General features: G+C 47.2%; 1 protein-coding gene across 1 annotated transcript; it reads right to left on the bottom strand.

Annotated features, from left to right (window-relative positions):
- Positions 1–7,986: 7,986 nt before the first annotated feature.
- On the bottom strand, positions 7,987–12,133 carry LOC135362353 (serum amyloid A-2 protein-like). Its single transcript, XM_064576775.1, has 4 exons — positions 12,061–12,133; positions 11,268–11,362; positions 8,564–8,702; positions 7,987–8,297 (listed from the first exon to the last, which is right to left on the bottom strand). Exons 2-4 carry the CDS (start codon positions 11,356–11,358, stop codon positions 8,135–8,137), a joined length of 393 nt encoding a protein of 130 aa, XP_064432845.1. The 5' UTR covers positions 11,359–11,362; positions 12,061–12,133; the 3' UTR covers positions 7,987–8,134.
- Between the last annotated feature and the right edge of the window lie 592 nt (positions 12,134–12,725).

Genomic DNA, 12,725 nt, shown 5'->3' with positions numbered 1-12,725 from the left:
GTGTCCTTCGCCCCAGTCCCCCACCTGCTAAATCCCATTGGGGTTCGGTGCCTTCAGATTCCACATGTCAATTTGGGTTATTTTACAGATAACATAAACAAGGGGCTGAAATCTCTCTTCGCACCAGGAAACAGTAACTTTAGAGTGGGGTCAGAGCTTTTCCTAACCCTTCATTTAGAAGAAATCTGCATACCCCTAAACTTCCTGAATAACACTACAGAGTTGGAACCCAGTGCTGCTGTGTGGAGTCTGGAGTTTCCAGTCAGCCCTGGTCTAATGGATCAAATACAGATCACAGAAGCAGCCTGGAAAAATTCCTACTTGGTAATTCTTTCCAGAGGGCTTAGAAAAATACAGACTGGCACCACTGTGTCCTAAGTACAGACAATGTTTTCCCAGATAGTGTTTTTCCCATCTTGCCCAAGTAATACATTTTTCCAGACGGGCAACTCTGAATCAATGTGAATATTCAAATTGATGTTTCCCTCTAGTGATGTGGGCAATATTTATACCTGTTATCCATAGGTAAAGCCTGGGTTTAGTGACTTAGTGTCAGGTTTGTTTGTTTTTTTTAAGTATTTTTTTTAAAGATTTTATTTATGTATATATTTGAGAGAGAGAGAGCACAAGCAGAGGGAGAGGAAGAAGCAGGCTCCTTGCTGAGCAGGAAGCCCGATGCGGGGCTTGATCCCAGGACCCTGGGATCATGACCCGAGCCGAAGGCAGACGCTTAACCGACTGAGCCACCCAGGCGTCCCACCACCATCTTGGAATTTTTAATAATTTCTGAACAAGGATCTCCACATTTTTATTTTGCATTGGGACCCACATGTTAAGTAACTGGCTCCGGCTGCCACAGGAGATCTGAGGTGGAGCCTAAGATTTTACGTTTCCAACAGGTTTCCAGGTGATGCTTCCTTGGATCACCCTCTGGGTAGCAAGGCTCAGTCTAAAGTCTGGTAAAGCAGCAACTTGGAAGGAGCCAAGGCCCCTGGCAAGTGGATTACTTGCCACATTAAGCGAAACATAAATTTTTGTATTCCTTAAACTTCTGAATTTTTTTTTAAAAGATTTTATTTATTTGACAGAGACACAGTGAGAGAGAGAACCCAAGCAGGGGGAGTGGGAGAGAGAGAAGCAGACTCCCCGCTGAGCAAGGACGCCTGACATGGGGCTCGATCCCAGGACCCTGGGATCCTGACCTGAGCTGAAGGCAGACGCTTAATGACTGAGCCACCCAGGCGCCCAAGCCTCTGAATTTTTGTTACAAGTGAGCTTTACTCTAATTAAAGGAAGTGAAGTAGAGCCAGTCACAGCTGGTTCTGTCCTCAGTTTATTTAGGCTTAAATAATTTTGGAGAAAGCCTTCTGTGAAGTGTGCCTCCGACTGTGTCAAACACCAGCTCAGGCTCTCTGGTTGCCCCCCTCCAATGCTAGCGGGTGCCCGACTAGAACAGCCTTTACGACCTTGGGGACTGTGGAGGAGAAGCAGCCAAAGCAGTGCAGCCCAGGCTGGCCCGAGTTCAGCTTCGATGTTTGGAGGCAAGCTTGAGCCAACAAAAACTTGCTTCCTACTGCCCTTGAAACTTTGCCCCACTGGGGACCTTGTGGCTCAGATATTCCTTGGATCCCCTAACCACGTAGACTTAATCTGTTATTCAAGTCAAGGTCCTTGTATAAAAAGTACTGAAGGATCCTCAATCTCTAACCTCCAGGCAGCCCTCCAACTATAACCTGGGGTACAGGGGAGAATGGCACGTCCACACTTACCCAATAGTGAGATCCACAGGGCCCAGGGCCCATACAGATGGTGGCCCAAATGCCAGGCAGAGTCCAAGCTGTGAACAGGCTGGGGCTTTCTATGCAACCTTGCTGCTAACCTGCCCACAAACCGGGCTAGGTCTTGCCTAGACCAGAAACATTTCCGTTTCTCCCCGAAACGATTCTGTCAGCAGTGGAGGCTTTTCTCTGCCTGGCTTATTAACTGTAAGTCTCCATCAGAGAACTGGGGAGTCTTACTATTATTTATTAATACTGCCCAAGGAAGTAGTGGTGTAGCTTAAGGGAGGAGCCTCAAGTCGGCCTGCCTGTGTTCAGATCTTGGCTTTACCAGTGATATCTGTGACCTTGAGCAACTTACTCAATCTCTTTGTCCCCCCGTGTCCTCATCTGAAAAAAAAATCTACACCATAGAGTTGTGGCCGACTGGGACTAGAATTAGAGCTCAATAAATATTAGCCATTATGACTTGTACTATTATTCAGATATTCTTCTGGCCAATCCCTGTAATCCTGGTTTTTGTTTTTTAACCAAAACATATTTTTATTTCACACTAAACATAGCGAGAGTTTTGCTTTTCTTTTTTTCATATGGAGATGGTAATATTTTTTAGAAAATTCCCTGTGCATAAGATAAACAACAGATTCTTTTGTTGTCTTATCAAGATAATACCAAACAATATTTTTTTTTTTTTTTTTTTTTTTTTTTAGAGACAGACAGAGATAGTGAGAAGAGAGCATGAGCAGGGAGGAGAGAGAGAAGCAGGCTCCCACTGAGCCAGGAGCCCGATGGTGGGACTCGAACCCAGGACCCTGGGATCATGACCTGAGCTGAAGGCAGATGCTTAAGCGACTGAGCCACCCAGGTGTCCCAATACTAAACAATTTTTAAAAACTCCCGTGTGTAACATGGATATTATCTGAAATGACTGCCTAGTGTTCCATTTTATGTGTGCGATGCACATTGTTTGATGAATGTTCTCTCCTTTTCCCCCCCTGGACCCTAGTCTGTTACTTACATTTTTTTCCTCATAACAATTTTTTAGTTGAGATACAGTTCACATACCATAAAATTCACCCTAAGTACTCAGTTCAAGGGTTCCTAGTATAGTCACAAGGTTGTGCAGTCTTCACCTCTGTGCAATTCCAGAACTTTTCCATCATGCCAAAAAGAAACTTCATACTCTTAGCAGTCACTCCCTATTACCCCTCCTTCTAGGCCATGGCAGCCACTAATCTTTCTGTCTCTGGGCTTGTCATTTCTGGACATTTCATACAAATAAAATCACATAATATATTGCCTTTTGTGTCTGGCTTTTATTTAATGTTTTCAAGCCTACATTTCATCCATGTAGCATGTATTAGTACTTTATTCCTATTATGGCTGAATACCATTCCACTGTATGAATATACCACATTTTGTTTAAACACTCATTAATTGATAAATACTTGAGTTGCTTCCACTTCTTGGATATTTTGAATAATGCTGCTACTTCCATCATGGAAGGGACAATGCTTTTCCGTAATGGAACAGACACAATGAAAACAGATTTGTCTCCCCAGCATGCAATGCTTCTGCCGAAGTCTGGACTTACAGAATGCCTTATCCACCATCATGGTATTTCTTTTACACAGTATTACTCCTGACTAAGGAACTAATTTTGCAACAAATGAAACGTGGCAGTGGGGCTATCCTCATGGAATTCACTGGTTTAGCCATGTTCCCTATTATCTTGAAGTAGCTGGCTGGATAGACTGCTAGAGTAACCTTTTGAAGACTCAGCTACAGTACTAGCTAGGTAGCAACACCTTGCAGGGATAAGGCAGTGCCTCCCTCCCCATATGATATGTGCTTTAAATCGGTGTCCGATATATGCTACTGTTTCTCTCGTAGCCACAATTCATGAGTCCAGGCATGAAGGCAAGGAAGTGTTAGTGCCTTCACTCACTATTAGCCCTACTGATCCACTAATGTGAGAGCCAGGCCCATCCAACCGGTCTCACAGAGGGAGCTGTGAGGGCTTAGTTCAGCCTAGCCAAGTTGACGTAAGTCATCACTGGGAGTCATAATTTTTATTTCTAATGAGAAAGCTTGCAAAGTATTGCCAGAGAAAATTATTTTTTCTATGATAAAGTGAGATTATGTCAGTTTAGATGGTACTTTATTAGAGATTTTGCTATAGATTTGGATATTCATCTTTAAGAGAAACATTACCACGTTCTGCAGACCAAAACCTGTATCAAATATCAAATATCCTCCACAAGTCCCGAACGCTGCTCCCAGGCCCGTCATCCTCTGCAGACTACTTTTCTTCCTGTTTCATTCATTCACTCAGTGTTTACTGAGCATCTACTATGTGCCAGGAGCTGTGGTAGGTACTCCGCATAACGAGGATGACATACAACAAAGTAGACCTGCTTTTTGCCCTTCGTGATGGGTCCTGGGGACAATAATGTACGATAGCAGGTACACGTGAACTCCCTCAGGTTCCTCGTCCTCCCTCTCAAATGTTCTGCACCTCCTGACTGCATTCTCTTTACCTTCCTTTCTCAGGAGCAACTCCTTCCTCCTTTTCAGGTTAACCCATCATCTGTGACCTTGACCTCATCCCCGACTTTTGACTAATTAGTTAAAAAATAAATTATTTCAACCATTCGTTCATTTAAGTCTTGAGGTTCTATTATGTACCAGATACTTGGCTTAGTGCCAGATATTTAAAGCTAAATAAGGCAGAAATTGTTACAGCCTAGGATGGAAGATGGGGACCAAGAAAACAAAAACAAAACAGTAACAGAAAAATGGAAACCAAGAAGTGAAAAAGAACATCCTGCATATTAGTAATAGGAAGGAAAGAATAGGCACGGTAGGCAACTCCGAGCAGCCAGAGAAGGCCTCTCTGAAGAGCGATTTCACGTGAGACACACAGGATGAGAAGGAAGCAGCCATGTGAAGAGCAGATGGATCCAGTGTTCTAGGCAAACACGCTGTGGCAAATTGGAGCTTGACTTGTTGGTGGGACTGAGGGAAGACTGGCTGGAGAGCCATGGAGGTGTGATATAATGAAGGAGCACGTGATATCATGAAGGCAATTGAGAGCATCTTTCAAGAAAGCGGGGGAAGGCAGGTGTGCTGAACGTCGCTCAGAGGCCTACTGGGACAAGGAGGGATATGTCACTTGCTTGGGGCAACACGGAGGTCCTCGGTGGACAAGAGTTGCATTGCTGGAGTGCTGGGGACGGGCCAGGCTGGAGCGGATTCAGGTGTGAGTCAGAAGGGAGGAATCGTGTAGATGGGTGGCTCTTTCAACAAGTCAGACTGGTAGGAGGAAGAGGAAAAGGTGCGAGAGTTGAGTGAGGCGGGCTGAGTCCGGGTGTCGGATGTGGTCATTTCCCGGGGAAGCCGTTGATGAGTGCCTGGACCGTGCGAGGCGGAGCGCCTCCAGGGATGTGCAGGACGTGGTGCCTGTCCTTAAGCACGGCGGGCACCTCCCGATTGATTGTAAGTGCTCTCCTGGCCGTTTGCCCCTAGCGCCGGAGGTTCGGGAAGGAGAGAGAGGCCCCCTGCTGAAGCTCTTGGCCTTGTAGAGCACACCCCAGGTCCTGGAGGCAGACCATCAGCCTGCGGTCCTGGCTCTGCTCCCATTCCGTGTGCCACCCCGGACATGGTCCTAATCGTGTCCCTCTCCAGCTGAGAACTGCAAAGACTCTGTGGCTTACATCAGATAAGGTCCATACAGTGTAGAGCACAGTTTGGCATCTGCAAACAAAGAAAATGGCAGCTACTCTAATTAATTCATATACGCTAGCCTTCCACACCCCAGCAGAGCTGGGATTGCCTCCAATGTGGGCCTCGGTGGAGGCTCTTACTAAATTGCGTTGTGTCTACGTACATATCTGGCTTCCTCTCTCGAACAGTAGACCTTGTCAAAAGAAAAGTCATGTAGAAAATAGAATGAAAGTATTTTATGATTTTGTTTGCATGTGAGTTAGAGGAGTTATCTTAGGCTTGAAATCTATCAGGGGAGCTGACACGTGAAAGGAACAGAGGGGATGAGGTGAAGATGAGCCAGCAGGTGCAAATGAAAGCTCTGTGAGAGCCCCAAACTCTGTCCCAGAATGTAGTGCTGGGGCTACTAGGAAGGTTGTTTGAGGAAGTAGAACTTCTTTCGGGATCTGAGTTCAAGGACAGTAGGAATAAAGATGAGAGAAACTACTGTGAGAGCCATTCCTCAGGTAGGAGCAAAAGGAACTGATTAAAAATGTCATCAGGGGGACGCCTGGGTGGCTCAGTCAGTTAAGCGTCTGCCTTCGGCTCGGGTCATGATCCCAGGGTCCTGGGATCGAGCCCCGCATCGGGCTCCCTGCTCAGCGGGAAGCCTGCTTCTCCCTCTCCCCCTCCCCCTGCTTGTGTTCCCTCTCTCGCTGTGTCTCTCTCTGTCAAATAAATAAATAAAATCTTTTAAAAATATATAAAAATGTCAGCAGGGACAGGGGCTGGTGTTGGGGAGGCCAAGACATCAGATGCCAGAACCCCTGGGATTAGGCTTCCCAAAGACTAATGGAGAGGGGCCACTGAGGGACAAGGCACAGAGGCAGAGAAGGGGACAGGACACAGGTGACTGGGCAGTGAACAGATGGGGACAAAGAGAAGTCTAGAAATAGCAACAAAACACTTGGAGAGGCCTCAGCATGCTGAGAGTAAGAGGCGGAGACAGTGTGAGAGGTCTTATCTGCCGTGCTGTGGGTATCAAACGGGAGAGCCCATGCAGACCCTAGACGCCCTGGCAGACTGGAGACCCCGTTATTGGTGAGGGGCCAGTCAGGAGACAGAAACCAGGCAGTAATTTGGAGGGGCTGGTTAACATAAAGAATTATTATATAGTTGCAGAAGATTGGCTACTAAGGGATAAAAACGAAGGATAATTCAGGACGGGCCCTCACAAGGCTGCCATTAAGGTCTTGTTAGAAAGTGTGTGGCCATGGTCCTTTGCTTGGCAGAGAAAGTTTGCTGGGTGCCACAAGTCAAAGTTGATGAACAAGAAGGCCCCCACTGAGGTGACAACAAAACTCGCCAGATGTTGCTGATGTCACTAAGCCACCATTTCCTGACATGTTTTGTTCCCGGGAGCTTTTGTAGAGCAGTGCAAATAAGGTGGAGAAATTGCAACGACGAGGATGGAACTGGAGGGTATTATGTTGAGTGAAATAAGTCAAACAGAGAAAGACATGTATCACATGATCTCACTGATATGAGGAATTCTTAATTGCAGGAAACAAACTGAGGGTTGCTGGAGTGGGGGGTGGGGTGGGAGGGATGGGGTGACTGGGTGATAGACACTGGGGACGGTATGTGCTATGGTGATCGCTGTGAACTGTGTAAGACTGATGAATCACAGATCTGTACCTCTGAAACAAATAATGGAATACATGTTAAGAAAAAAAAAAGAAGAAGAAGAAGAAGGTAGTGGGAGGGGAAGAATGAAGCGGGGGAAATCGGAGGGGTAGACGAAGCATGAGAGATGATGGAGTCTGAAAAACAAACTGAGGGTTCTAGAGGGGAGGGGGGTGGGAGGATGGGTTAGCCTGGTGGTGGGTATTGAGGAGGGCACATTCTGCATGGAGAACTGGGTGTTGTGCACAAACAATGAATCATGGAACACTTCATCTAAAACTAATGATGTAATGTATGGGGATTAACATAGGAATAAAAAATTAAAAAAAAAAAAATAAGGTGGAGAAAAACTGCCTTGGACCCGTTCCTCAGATGGCAGGGACAGAAATTGGTTTTCATTGGATTTGGAGGTGCTGAGAAAACAACAGAAGATCAAGGTGGCAGTGGCCGGAGCTGGATGCCACAGTCCCGTCCTCCCACGGCTGGGTCCCATGCCCCCAGGGACAGAGACCACTGAGAACCAAAACAAAGGGAACCAGACGCTGAGGACAGAGAAGGTAAGAGGACCCCACGGATGGCAGTGAGGGGCCTGGACACGGAAGGAGCTGGAAATAGCACCCGTGCAACCAGAGAGGCCTGGACAGGGGAGCGAGTCTGATCGGGGAGGGGTGAGTGCGAGCCGTCTCTCCTGTGTCATGCTGAGATGGTCCCCCTACACAAAACCCGGGGGCCCGGGCTCCGCCCACACGGGGGTGTCCATCCATCTCCCATGGGGAACAAACGAGCAGTCCTTACACCCAAAACTGAGTAACACACATTTTTCAACAGTCAATCTCTTCAAGCATTTATTAGACACCTATTGGGTGTCCTCCACCAGCCTCCGGGGACAGAGAACTCAGTGACTGGGTGTCCCTGCTCTCAGGGGACTCACAGCCCAACTCCTGAGGGCAGAACAAAGAGGAAGCTCAGTACTTGTCAGGCAGGCCAGGGGGTCGGAAGTGGTTGGGGTCCTTGCCACTCCGGCCCCATTCATTGGCAGCCTGGTCAGCCTTTGAGTCCTCCACTCCGTGGCCGCTGTCTCCAAACTTAAAAAGGTCTGTGACTCTCTGAGAATTCTCTCTGGCATCGCTAGAATAGAGGAAAGCAGGTAAGAGATTAATCAGGGGCTGATGAACAACACCTCCACCCTTCCTATCTCTCCTCTTTCCAAGAAACTAATGAATCTACAAGAAGCCAAGTTTAGAGATGCTAAAACACTGATCATTTCTGGGTACAGCCAAACTCAGCCTGGCAGATCCCCTTGTGCTGGGGAACCAGCACCCATGGGGGAGGGTAGAAATCACAGCTTGGCATGCTCAGCTCACCCATCCCTCCAAACCCAGGAGCTATGTTACCTGATCACTTTAGCAGCCCAGGCACCCCCAGGGCCCCTTTGTGCAGCATCATAGTTTCCCCGGGCATGGAAATATTTGTCTGAATTTTTGTAATTGGCTTCTCTCATGTCAGAGTAAGCTCTCAACATGTCTCTAGCCCCTGGAAAGGAAAGAAAATGAAAGTGATCATCTCTTGGCAAAATAGAGAAAAGTTTTCCTCCCAATGATTCTAAGATTTCAGCCTTTTGACAAAAACCTTTGAGATTATACTGGCTGAGATACATATTCCTTTACTTTTCACTCCCCTGGGTTAATGTTAGGAGAATCACACCGGGTGCAAGTTTTATTCTCTTTGATTCCATTCTAAGTACTGTTACTACTTGGTGTTTGGCTGTGTGTGATGTGTATGAACAAGAGGGGGATGGTCTTTAAGGGATGCTTCGTTGTGCAATGAACCTCTACCTGGAAAGGGCAGGGAACCCTCTGACTGGGGCGTGAGGACAAAGGCAAGTCTGAGGGAGGCTGCTGACCCAGAGGGCTCCCAACCTAGTCAAGGGGAGCGATTCAGCGCTGTGGGCAGCGTGAAGACAGCTCAGTTCTGTGTACATCCGAATGTCTGGGGCATATGTGGCACCAGGAGACTGTCAGAACTCAATCATCAGGTGATAAAGGTGAATTCTCCCAAGAGAGCTTCACAGAAACGGGGTCATCAAATGCAGAGAAAGGGCAACTACCCCAGCTCTAAAGTTCAGCGTTCTCCCCAAGAAACTGAAGAGTATTGCCCTCTACACAGTGGTTATGCAGACAAACTGAGAAAATACACATGTAACTTCTAGAAGGTTGTAGGTGCTCACTATGCTATCACTTCTCTGGGCCTTAGGAAGGCTGGGACAAAAACAGTAAAGGGACTAGGCTCAGAGGAAGATCAGAGAGTTACTGACTGAAGGAATCTGATCAGGCTACAAGAAGATGAAGACTTTCAAAAAGTAACTTAATAAGCAAAAGAGAAAAATCTACTGTCAAGTTGTAATCCTAGTTTAATATCCATGCGATCCCTTATGTCCATTTTATGCATTTATTATTTCTGGTGTTTAGAAAGAGCATTCTTACTGTCCTACTCCCTCCAAGTTATAGATTTAAATAGATGGCTGGAGGCCCCTTGCTTACGAAGTCCTTCCAAAATGCCTGACATACTGGTCCCTTGTGGGGGCAAAACTGGAGGCAGTGGTTCCCAAGCTTGAGTGGGCACAAAAAGCCACTGGGGTGCTTGGTAAAGGCCAGATTTCAGGCTCAGCCCCAAAATGATGATTCAGCAGAGGGGTGTGTGTGCACCCAGCATCTGCATTTCACAAAGCACCCCAAACCCCAGGCGATTCTCATGCACGCGGTCCTAGAACAACCCTTTGAAAAACCTTGACCTAAAGATGGAAACACATTTGTAGTGGTGCCTGTGAGAATTTAGAAAGGAGTGACAGCAAACTCTTAAAACAGTCATCAGTGACTCTCACAGAAAAAGAAAAAGAAAAGAAATGATTTTGTGAAATACACAAATCTTGCCGCTGAGTCTGACTACTGAGGCGCATGTCTCTTGCTCTCCTGCGCAGCCAGGTCTCAGGCCCGCAGAACCAGCATCATGGAATCCTTGTGCCTTTCGTTGCGGGGAGAGGAGCTCTGCAGAGTGGCCTTGCGCCTCTCCCACAGCCTGACTCTCTGCCATTCACTCAGATAAACAAGAGGGTTGTGTGTTCCCAAACCCCGCAGTCGGCCATGCGCTCTCTGCTGTGGGAGGCAGGACAGTCCTGTCCTAGCAAAGTCTGGGGGGGCTCCACCACTGGGGTGAACCCTGCTCTGCTTGAGGACTTTGTCAGACGCTTCATCTCTTTGTGCCTCAGGTTCTCTGTTAAGGGATGATGGTGCCTACATCGCAGGATCACAGATTAAAACCTGAGGATGAAAACCAGTTCATCCATCCACGTGAAGCTCTTAGAACAGTGCCTAGCACGGGCCAAGCTCCGTTCATCTTGGATGGGATGACTAAGTGCACAAGTTTGAGGCACCCCTTCCTGGCTGCCTGAGACCCAGCCATGAGCTGTCCCTGCCTTCCCACTAGGCGGCACTCGACTCCCACTTGTAAGAAGGGAGCAGGCACCGTGGACCCCACATCTATCTCTTCCTGCTCCTGCTGCAAGTTGGGGCCCAAACTTTATGTGACCTCCAGCCTGGGGATCTCCATGGAAGAGTGCACTGCCGCCCAGAAAAGCCAGGGGTGGAAGGATAGGACACCTGTGGTTTAAGGGGAAAAGCCACACGCAGTAAGTAAGCCCTAGAGACTTAAGGCACAGTATAATGAGCACCAAACAATATTGTATCATAATTATCAAACGTGCTATAGCCTAGAATTGAAGTATTTCAATGACTAAAAGGAAAGGGAAATTATGTAACATGAGAGAGGTGCTAATTATAGCTACAAAGGCAATCAGATTGAATATAGGAATGCATCAAATTAACACGACATACACCTTAAACATACACGACGTTATATGTCAGATACAGTTCACTTAAAAAATCAAGAAATAGAAAGCCTGGGAAACTGCTATCTTGAAAACCATGCTTCTTCGCGTCCCACCTGCGGCCTTTGCCCTGTGTGGTTGTGGCCTCTGCTCTGGGGAATCCTGGAGGGAGGCCAGGTGCGGCCTCCCCCTGACCCCCATGCTTTGGGCCTTACCTTGACCAGCTTCCCTGAGGAAGGTTAACCACCTTTGGCTGCTGACGCCCAGGACCAGGGAGCACAAGAGGATGCCCAGGAAAAGCTTCATCCTGCTGCAGAGTCAAAGAGACACACAAAGATGATAGCTGTTTAGTTTTGCTTTGGATTGGTTTTTTCGGGGACTAATGTTGACCCGTTCTTGTATTCCAAAACTAAGCCACACTCAATAGTATCTATATCTGTAGATCTATACACATATACACACACACACATATGTGTACATATATACCCGTGTATGTACATATATGTGTATGTATTATATGTAGAAAGAAGTAGACAGTGCATATAAATATATTAGGCAGGTGATACGTAGATACATAGAGAGAATTCCAGAGGGTCCACGTGTCCGTTTCCACTTGCCTCATTGGAATCCCAGTATGAGAGACTGCACTGCGCTTCTAATATAAACCACTTTCCCTTTCAGGCATCACCTGTGGGCCCTGACACTCACTGTACAGAAAGCTTCCAAAGAAGCATCTGGGCATTTTGTGACCATATACCAGTCTGTCGAATGAGATGAGTGAAACAATGCACAAACCTTTGCAAAATGCCTGCTCTACCCATCCCTGAGCTCTCACCGAGGAAGTGCACGACTAAATCCCAGTCCCAGAAAGTATTCACATCTGCTGAATCCTAATTGTCAGGCTAGGAGATGCAGGAAGGAAGCAGAGAGCTGGGACATAGCGCAGGAATGCCGTGGGGAACGGGAGTCTGCAAAGAGAAATCGTGTTGGAAAGTTCTAGTACCTCACCTTTGGCTGTTGCTTCCCAAGGAGGCTCCTGGTGAAGCTGAGCTGCCTGCCCCTCCTGCCTGCTAGGGGTGCCCACAGTATATATACTGACGCTTTGCTAGGGGAATGAAGGGGAAGCCAGGTTTGAAGCAAAACACTGAGATTTGGGAAATTCCCCTTGGCCAGAACACAGCATCCAGAATATTGGCCTCTTTCTTCATGTCCATCTAATTTCCCAGGTTGTGCAATCGGGCAGCTTCTGGGAATGTAGCAAACGTGGGGTTTTCTGCCTGTTTTCAGTCTCACTCTTGGTGAGGAAAGGGTTCCTTCATCACACAGTAATGTATTGACAATGGGTGTGAAGAGTGATCAATATTAGAAAAGGGATTTGATTGTCTAAAGAATGAGACCATACAAGGCCAATGGAAGAACAAACAGTCTCCATTGAAGGAAAAGATAAGGATTAAGCTGGGACGCCAGGGAGCAGGAGAAGGACTGGAAGGACCAACAACCAGGAAAATAAAGCTTCCAGCACCCAGTGGGGTGGCCTGGACGCTGGAAAAGGGAGTCCTTCAGACTGGAGTGTATTCATGATCAGTTGCTGGGGGAGCTCCTAATGGCAGGCTTTAATGGAGGACACGCTGGTCCAGGAACATTGAATTTCTTTGTAGACATTTGCTACAATG

This window comes from Mirounga angustirostris, unplaced genomic scaffold (genome assembly GCF_029215605.1).
Source record: "Mirounga angustirostris isolate CCGP_5_RB_7025 unplaced genomic scaffold, mMirAng1.0.hap1 SCAF_13, whole genome shotgun sequence".
Classification (NCBI taxonomy): Eukaryota; Metazoa; Chordata; class Mammalia; order Carnivora; family Phocidae; genus Mirounga; species Mirounga angustirostris.
This window is presented reverse-complemented; position numbering and strand designations above follow the sequence as displayed.

Excerpts from the sequence above, each read along its gene's own strand:
- LOC135362353 (XM_064576775.1), bottom strand. The coding sequence starts at position 11,358 with ATGAAGCTTTTCCTGGGCATCCTCTTGTGCTCCCTGGTCCTGGGCGTC. Across the intron at positions 8,703-11,267 it reads CCTCAGGGAAGCTGGTCAAG|GGGCTAGAGACATGTTGAGA; the intron begins GTAAGGCCCAAA and ends TTTCCTTTCCAG. Across the intron at positions 8,298-8,563 it reads TGGGCTGCTAAAGTGATCAG|CGATGCCAGAGAGAATTCTC; the intron begins GTAACATAGCTC and ends CCTCTATTCTAG.